The 9,592-nt window shown below is 41.2% G+C and overlaps 1 protein-coding gene across 1 annotated transcript; it reads left to right on the plus strand.

Annotated features, from left to right (window-relative positions):
- Window positions 1–4,114: 4,114 nt before the first annotated feature.
- neurog1 (neurogenin 1) lies at window positions 4,115–5,167 on the plus strand. Its single transcript, XM_023797443.2, has 2 exons — window positions 4,115–4,259; window positions 4,371–5,167. The coding sequence occupies exon 2, from the start codon at window positions 4,381–4,383 to the stop codon at window positions 5,032–5,034; it is 654 nt and encodes a 217-aa protein (XP_023653211.1). The 5' UTR covers window positions 4,115–4,259; window positions 4,371–4,380; the 3' UTR covers window positions 5,035–5,167.
- The last annotated feature ends 4,425 nt before the right edge of the window (window positions 5,168–9,592 follow it).

Raw genomic sequence — 9,592 nt, forward strand, 5'->3', positions numbered from 1 at the left:
ATAGATGCATAAAGTTGGAAAAAGTCGGTCGGTGAGAAGAAGTATTCCCCGAAATATGTGCGTCAATTATAATTCATAATATTCCATACGTTACAGCATAACTTGAACAATTATAATATTATTATAATTAATGATATATCATAAAGCAACTGGGTTTCATTTACATCCTGGGATAATACCAGTTAAACCACAGGGTATATATTGTAAACACACTGTCACGACTCTGACAGCATAATAAAACGTATAATAAAAGTCCTAAAGTCTGTCATTTTATAGGGATGTACTGAAGATAATCTGAAAAGGAGACAGAATGGCAGGCACGCGTGACGAGCACGTGAGGAAACACATTATAGCGAACTGTACACGTCTTAAGGAACTGCATGGTAGGGTCCCTCTACCTCGATATTGGATTATTACACTACTCTTGTAAAGTCTGATATACTCGTGTAAAAGAAGGCCTACTTGGCAGCCGTACAATTAAATATAGTAAATAAGTAAGTATATGTGATGCAACTCACTACTACAAGTCAAATCTTAGTTGTGTAACATTAATTCCGTTACGAGAGGGATAATCTCCGCTGCAGGAACGTAGACCTTTTGCGTTGTGTTTTGTGTGTGCTTATTTCTTCCCGTCATACAGACTCACAGACTGTCTTTATATGAAACTGAAAAAAAAAATTAGGAGAACCCAGAACTGAACTAGCGAAATTGCGAAGTAGACTCTGAGACACACGTAGTTTGGCACCAACAAAGGAGCTGGAAGCCGTCGTTGTTGTAAGCATGGACTCTGTTTTCTTTGTCTCTTTCTAACGCCTTTGCAAAGATGAAGGAGAGCTTTTAGATTGTGGAGAGCAGTATCCCGATACAATTGGAGCATTGGAGTAAAGAATTAATTACCATTCAAAAGTAATGGCCCTATTCTGCCATGCTTGAGTTTTTTTTAGTCAAGGAGAAAGGCTGTCGTGGCCCCGGTCTTGCTACAACGCCAAGGGAAGGGATTATTCCGGAGATTAACATCAGAAAACACCTATCAGACTTTCTGACTCAAAGATCTTTTGCGGACAGTAATCGCATTAATACCCGGGGATTAATGCTTTGCAAAATTGAATTTTAATTCGAATTAAATAAATAGATATGAAATAAATTGAGGAATCTTTCGCAAGAGAATGGAGAGAGTCTATCCCCCTCGTCCCTTTGCTTAGTTTTAATGGCGACGGGGCGAGAGGAACAATCGGTAGGCCGATCCACTGGGCATTTAGTTTCGGATCCGCGGCGAGTTTGACACCTGCCATGATAATGTATATTCTGTCCTTGGGCTAATCATTTCAGCAACACGCCGCCCGCTTTATTTGCCAGTCTTATGTCCAATATATGATGCCCAGAATAGAAAACCAATAAGTAGGCCAACAATGTATAACAATACTGTAGGTTATATATTGTATGTTATTTTTTAATTATTGGATATTTTTTTATAGAAAAAGATATTTAACGTAATATTTATGTCACACACTTATATAGTTATATATCATTGTTTATAATGTTTATAATGTATAAATATTAAGTTATAGTTTTTTATTCACTTTATTTAAGCGTGCACATATATATGCATAATCCTTGAATATCGAAAATGATTGGTTTTGAGTTATTGAGAAATGGGAAAGTTTTTTATTATAATATTATAAGTTTCTGTTTAATCCTATTGATTACAGCACAGAACTTTTTGAATTGTCTAACAAGGATTAATCTGTCCTCGGGCAAGCCGATTGTTTCTTTTTCTCATTTGTTTCTTATATTGAAATGCAATCACATCTCGTGCACTTGCGCCTAATCCTATCAGGGGATCTCCCAGGCAACCTCTCTCGAGTGTGGGCAGCAAGTGTGCATTTTGGAACCCCCAGTAGGATTCACGAGATTCAATTCCTCCAGTTCTCTCATCGTGCGGAATTGAATTCAAATCATCCTGTGAAACCGTTACTTTTATCACTTTATACGGCCAATAAGCATGTTCTCAAGAAAGACTGCTAATGTCCCAAATAAGGGCAAAATAAGCAATCAAGATGCTTCGCGCCTTTCATGTTATTGCTAACAGGTTGGTGTTGTAATAAAAACGAGCTGTACCTTTCATTCAAATCGGCTAGTTTTTTTTTACCGGAAGGTCTAAAAACGACAATTGAAGACAAACAAACAAATGAACGAACTAAACAGTAGAAATTGCTGTTTTACCATATCAAGGCTCACGCTGACGTCTTTATCTACTTATGAAAGAAACCAGCCGTAAACAGTGTTTACCACACTTACCCGACATCGCGTTCATCTTAGTCTAAAATGTTTTAATAACACCACCCCTTAAATATATCATATTAAAATTATTCCCCTTTACAAATGAATAAAAAAGTTAAAACGTGATACACCTTCATAAAAAAAAATTATACACATGAATATTATAACATTCAGGTTATAGAACAACTATAATCATATCAGCATTTAATATTCTATTAAAACACCTCTATTAGTCGTACTATTATTGATATTGTCATAATTATAATTATTATTGGTATTTTTATTATGCTGCCGCTGCGTAATATTGAGTTCGTTGTTTTCGTTGCTGTTGGACAACATGTATAAATTTAAGATGGAACAGTACAAACTTGCGACAGAGGCGGCGTGTTTTGTTCACGCTGGGACTATTTGAATAAGCATAATACTATTGGACTGTTGCGGGCAGAAAAAAAATTGAGTGACAAAAGCGGAGACGAGCAGAATTTGGAAGGGGGACAAGGCGTATGGGACTGAAAAGAAGGGAGGAGAGACGTTTACAATGGAACAATTCACCTTATAATCGCTTTGATATATTATACATGCCTGAAGACTCTAAACATTGTGTAATTATTTATACATGGCTGTCCCCCCCGTCTCATAATAACCAAAGGGAGAAAAGGCGCGGCAGGTCTCTCCACAAACTATTGCTAAATAGTGCCCCCATCCATCGCATTCAAAAGAGAGGCGAGATGCTGGAAATTGAATAAATGGAATAATTAATGGACGATTGTATGGCTGTCTCATAAAAATGTCTTTAAATTAACTAAATGAAACTGCGTAAAGCGAGGCTGGATAATTTTCATTCTAGCCTCTCCGCGAGTTGAATTTTAAGTGTCTTTACTTGTCCATCGTTATTTTCAAACTACAGGCCTACGGGTAAAAATAAAAATCACAGCAACGTGTAAAGTGTCTTCTATCGTTAATGAATTAGTGAGTTTACGGTCTACGGCTATTTTCTGTTTTCTTGAACAGCGAGATTTTCCAAAATATTATGTGTTGCATCATTGATTTAACCTGGATTTCTTTAAACAACACTATATAAAAATATTTAAAAACTAAAACGAACAAAATTAATATGGCCCATATTATTTTTAGGACAAGACTGCATAAAATTGAATAAACGAATTATACGTGTAGATTATGCGTATACCTTCGGGTAAAAAACTACAGAGTATATGTATATTATGGAAACATCTTTCTTATTTTAAATGGTCCTTCAGTGTGATCAAAATGTACTATACAGGCAATATTATAAATAATGTATTTTAAGAAACCTTTTTAAAAGTTACAGATAGTCTGTATATACATTTTCCTTCCTGTGAGAATAAAAAGCAGTGCTTTCTAGCGCAATTATAGCAAGCGCGCTTATCTGTTTTTCCCAAAGCATTGCAAGGTGTCCAGGTGTTGAAAAAGAATAACTCCCCCTAAAAGTTGCGGAGTGCGCCCCGCTTCGGGAGCTAAGCGCTTCGATTGTTTGGTCTTCCTATCTGTTCATTTTTCCTATTGAAGACTGGCTTAAAGTGCGCTTGGTCCTCGGTGGGCTGATAGCAACAGTGCAGCTCGCGTGGCTGTGCAGCGGTTCCGGGCTCTGATTGGATAGCCGTGATTACAGGCACGCTTCGAAGGGCGAACAAACAACAGGCATAAATTATGCTAATGAGATGGTTGTGCGGCACGGGGCAGACCTGATGCAGCCTATTCATTATTCCTTCACAAAAATGCAAAAGCGAGGGGGGTATGTCTATTGTTTCATCAGGGTATATAAGGGATATGACGCCAGTCGTGTGCCAGGCTCACTGGCTCACACGAGCTGACTGCAGCAAGATCAAGACAGACGCGTGCCTTTTACTCAGCGTCCGAACACTTTTACCAGACTCTGTCTCCCTGAAGGACAGCCTTCCCTGATACCGTCTACCACTTGCAAGATCTGCACCAACGAAGTAAGTTTTCCTCGTCTTCCTCCGATCTTCGAATGTCGTGCCAATTGACAGTTGTGCATTTACTGCCGTATCCACGTTCTTAACAGTTATCCCTTTTCCATTACTTTGCAGCTTGAACGACATGTGCAGCACCATGGAGAACCTCTACTCAGACTTGGACAGCTCCAGTTGCGACCTGTCTTACACGCACACGGATGACGAAGACTCTCGCAGCAGCATGCACGTCAGCTCACCGACCTGCCAGCCGTCATCACCCATCAGCAACAGCCAAGATGCGCCGACCCCCGAGCAGCAGCAGAAAAAGAGACGCAGGGGACGCGTGAGGAACGAGGCCACCGTGCATGTGGTCAAGAAGAACAGGCGCATGAAGGCGAACGACCGGGAAAGGAACAGGATGCACAATCTGAACGACGCATTGGACACTCTCCGGAGCGTCTTGCCTGCCTTCCCGGACGACACAAAACTTACAAAGATCGAAACGCTACGTTTCGCCCACAATTACATCTGGGCGCTCTCCGAGACCATCAGAATTGCGGACCAGTGCCAAAGCAAGACAAGGGACGCGCCGCTGCTCCCGGCCGGGCTCGGGTGCATCGCGGATGCGCCAAGTCCCGGCAGTGACGCTTGCTCTTGGATGTCCAGCGCCTCATCCTCCTCTTCGTCCCCTTCATACTGCACTTCAAACCCCAGCAGTCCCGCCGTTTCGGAAGACTATGGCTTTTTGCATACAGATAGTCTGTACAGCTACCACAACTTTGTGTCAGGCATCTTCTAGGAAATGGGCTTGATCTTGTTACGCGATTGTGGCCTTTGGCGCGCGCTAGGGACGAACTGAAACGCCACTGCCTTAAGACGAAACTCAGTTACTCAGTTTAGAAGAATCTAAGTGCGATGTGAGGGACCGTAGATTATTCTAGCAATTCACTATATGCCTTAACTATGTTTCACAGGATTGTTATTCGATGAATTGTGTCTTTACATATGTACATTTTTCTTGAATTTGCAGTGAGATTGCTGTCCATGAAGGCGTGTAAGAGAATAATTTTGTTTTGTGGAATTTCCAACGGTAGCTTTTGCTTCAGTTCTCCTTCAGACCACTGCACTTTTTTTTGCCGCGTCCACATATAACAATATCCACTCTCAGAATCTTGACCCCTACCTCTATTAAAACAAAATTCTAATTAAAAGGAAGAAAAGACAGATTTGCTTTAGCAGAGTGAGGTGAAAAGTCAATTTTACAATTTGTCGAATGATAATTAGGAAAAAACGAGCGTGGAAATTCGGTTTCAACGCTCTGACAATAGCCTGAAAGGCCGTCAAAGAGGGCGGATCTGGCCCTAATGCATTATGTATTTTGACCCGCTGAAAACGGCCTTCGTGGTCTGCAGAAAGACGCAATCCCTCAGACAAGCAGCAATGGTTTCTCCAGCATTGACTTTATAGTTTTGTTTTAATTTATTCAACGATTTGCTTTCATATGAAAATGTATTTTGTATATAAAGAGATTTATTCTATTATGTATTTACCTCAAAGTTTAAGTCTGGTGCAAACACTGTTGTACAAATAAAATTATAACGTTTGTAAAAATATTTGGTGACATCACTTCCATTTCTTTGAATCAGTGTAAGAATGTTTCTACTGGTAAACGACTCATTTAGACCTCGGATTTTAAGTTGCACACATAGGTTACATTTGGGTGATTGTGACTTATTTGCTTACCATCAATACTGTCTTAATTACAACGATAATCGTTGGAGACACTCCACTGTGTATCTGTCTTCGTGAGTCTCCCTTAAACAAAAGAGATGCGAGGCATTAAAAATGACGGTTAGAAAGAGTCACAACGGCAGGTGGACACACTTGTTAAGGAAATTGCTGCCGGGTCGTTTAGTCAACCGATCAACATTGTTAGTTTACTTCGATCTTTGTTTTGGACGAAAATAAATGCTAAAGTGTAGAAATATCTATTATTTTACTAGCAAAAGAATCCAATTTGTTTCCTTCAGATTTCTTTTAAATAATTATCAAAAGAAAATAGATTTAACCTTGACTTTAAATAAATTCCTACGACAACATATTGTAGCGACTGAATTGCCGTACTTATAAACTGAAACATGTTGTCAAACGAAAAAATATAAAAATCAGCATTTAATTGTTGCAATTTTGCTGAAATTGCTAGAATTCTGAATGTATCGTATGATTCGATAGACTAATTGATTATACAGTAAAATGATTCTTAAAGTCATGGAAAATACTTTTTAAATTGCAAATACAAATCTTGTCTGATACGATTTTTAAAAAATTAACCTTCCCTTGCTTCATTATAAAATCTTCTCCTGGCTGGAATGTTGTATACATTTGTTATAATGCATATGATGCAGTTTATAAATCAGAACTATATATTTCTTGCCAACTGTTACTTTAGAACGCCACGCGGCTTGGTGGTAACTAGCAGTTTTTCTTGTTTTCGTCTTTTTTCTGATTTTTGCGGAGGGAAGTCAGTCACACTGATTCTTTCACACTGATATGGCCTTAAAGAGGTTTTGATTTGGAGCTCTTTGTGATTTTGGGATCATTTTATTTCTGAAGGGGCTCAGGTTAAATCCTCTATTTGTGAGTTCGGCATGAGGTCCGGCCAAGTCTCTTGTATCTGCACGTGTCAGGGATAGACTGGGATAAAGGGAGTGGCGCGAGCCCCGGGAGAAAAGCACATGCTAACCAACGTTAAAAAGAAAGAAAGAAGCGAGTCTGCACCCTGTCTAATCACGAGAATGGAGGCGAGCCTAAAGCTTAATCTGACGATTAATTATTTCGTGATGGAAAGTTTCAGAATACGTAATAGCCTCATACTAGCTCACGCGCATTCATCATAAAGAATAATAAAGATTAGCTAATTATTTACCATGTAACTTGACTGAGCCTCCGCTTGCTGTGCATTTTTGTAATTTTGCCATTTTTTACATAAAAAATCGAAAAACACGAAAGCCAATATTCCTACAAAATGACAAACGCCCCCGTAAACATCAAAAATAAAAACATAGAGAAAACACCAAATTCCTGTGTCGTTCAGGATTTAGGATATACTACGTAAAAAATGAAACATTTGCAGTGTAATATTACTTTTTTGTAATTATACAGATCTACGAATAATAACATATATCACATATAACACATTATTTTAAAAAGCAGAGCAAGAACAATATCACTGAACAACTTCGATTACTTTAAATTTAACATGTCAATAAGTTTCAATTATTTTCGCTGTGGTACGCTGCCGCCAGTACTATGCCACCTGTTTCTGTTCAGCAGGCGGATAAAATGGGTGCCGATGCATGACAGCGGTAACGCGCAATAACGCGCGTATGCTTTATGAATATGCGCCTTTGTCCGCAAGCACAGGACCATAAGCAATTACTAAACAGAGCAACCGACGCCAGAGCCACGGGCTTGGTTCGCACCTGCAAACCAATTAACGCCGCCTTCAGACTCTATAAGCCACGCCATTGTCATTACCCATTTGGGAAAAACTTAAATCTCATTAACGAAAACAAAGCAATTTATTTTTCCGTTTTTCGGTATTTAAAAAATAATTAAAAGTTGTTTAGCGTTCGCGTCCCCGATAAACAGGGACATACTTGTTAGGAAGGAGGATATAATGTTTAAGTTGATGAGACGTATAGCTTGCTTCTTTAATGGATTTCAATGGTTTGGTTCTGTTCCAGCTTAAAAGTACCGACGCCAAATGTCCTACTAGCTAGTAAATGCGTGGAAGACACATCTCAAGATATCGCAAATAAAATTATATAACAATTTTAAAACACGCATTTGTTTAAAGCTGTACAAGTGCAAAACAGATCTGAGGAAAAAAACAGACTGAACACTATACTATTGAGAAAGAATAAAACGATGAATTTCAAAATCAGTGAGTATAATAAATTCGACACCCTATATCCAGGTTCATTTCGCTTCTTATCTCCAGCTAGGCCGTCTTGTGCTGGAAACTGAAATCCTATTCCACTACCCAAACACAGAGATTAATTTTGTGTGTTTACCCCCCCCACGCAGAATCCCTTAGGCTGTAAGCCGGCACAGGGACGGAGGGTCACAGGGCGTCACTGGGGTGGAGGACCCCTGACCCCCCCCAGAGAGGCCGCTTCTGGAGTCAAACGGTAACAAAAACATCAAACCGACCATGGAGCGCAGCAGTGGGGGAGTGAAGGGGGGGGGGGGTCGCCTAGCCCAAATCCAGACACCTACATCTGTCCCTGCGAGTGACACGCCACACAGAGCACACGCGTAGAAGGTCTCAGCGTCTCAGTGGCTCCCTGGATGGGATGCCACCGACTCAGCCTGGGATGTGCCCCCCCCCCTCTTCTTCACAGGGGGCATTGTTTCATCCCCGGGTGGCCCTGACTGCTCTCCCCCTGCCCCACCCACTACCAGCATCCCCACCCACCCCGCGCACACCTCCGCACCTCTGGCTCATGCCGCTGTTTATTCACACAGCTGGAGCCCCACAGAGGAAGAGCACTTTGCTCAAGGGCACAGCAACAATGGTCCCGCTGGGGGGGGGAGGTCTGGGGTCCTGGAGTCCACTTCCCCGGGATGGCATGTGTGAGCACAGTGCCAGTATGTGCTGTGTAACGGGCCCTGGAACTGTCCTAAGCCCCCCCCCCCCCCCAGTTTATAGCATCCTGCATGTTAATAAATGTATTCAGGGGCCACTTAGTCTTTTTGTTTTTTTATCTGAGCTCATCCCATGTGTGGGCCGAGTCCCACCCCCCCCCCCATCGCACCCTGAATGTATACTTACAGGAAAACCATTAAATATTGATTGTGGCTCCATGGAATTGCTAGCAGGACACAGAGACTCCAGGGTCCCTTTGCCCTCTGGGATCTGGGGGGGGGGGGGGGGGCAAACTGCTTCCTGACAGGAGATAAAGCTCAGCTGGGCAAGAGGAAGGACAGAACCACCCCCCACCCCAGGGCTTAGGAAGAGCCATAAAGCAATAGTAGCTGCACAGTATAAACCACAGTGATCTGGGACATAAAGTAACTGGACAAAAAGCAAAGAGGGACACAGTAGTTCCTTTGTTCTGAGATGAACTTTTAAAAGGACAAAGGGCAGCTCTAACTGGCATATGATTGTATGAACGACAATATCAGAAATGACTCTAGAGTGGATGCAGCCAAAATATGTCAAAATACATCCCAACAATGGATTCTTCACCATAAAAGGCCCAGGGCTGTTTTCAAGCATCTGGATATCAGGTTTTGAGATGCTGCATCCCCCCCCCCATGGATTATTTGGGGTTGGTTGAGCCTCTCCAGGA

Source organism: Paramormyrops kingsleyae, chromosome 10 (assembly GCF_048594095.1).
Source record: "Paramormyrops kingsleyae isolate MSU_618 chromosome 10, PKINGS_0.4, whole genome shotgun sequence".
Taxonomy (NCBI): Eukaryota; Metazoa; Chordata; class Actinopteri; order Osteoglossiformes; family Mormyridae; genus Paramormyrops; species Paramormyrops kingsleyae.

Excerpts from the sequence above, each read along its gene's own strand:
- neurog1 (XM_023797443.2), top strand. The coding sequence starts at position 4,381 with ATGTGCAGCACCATGGAGAACCTCTACTCAGACTTGGACAGCTCCAGT.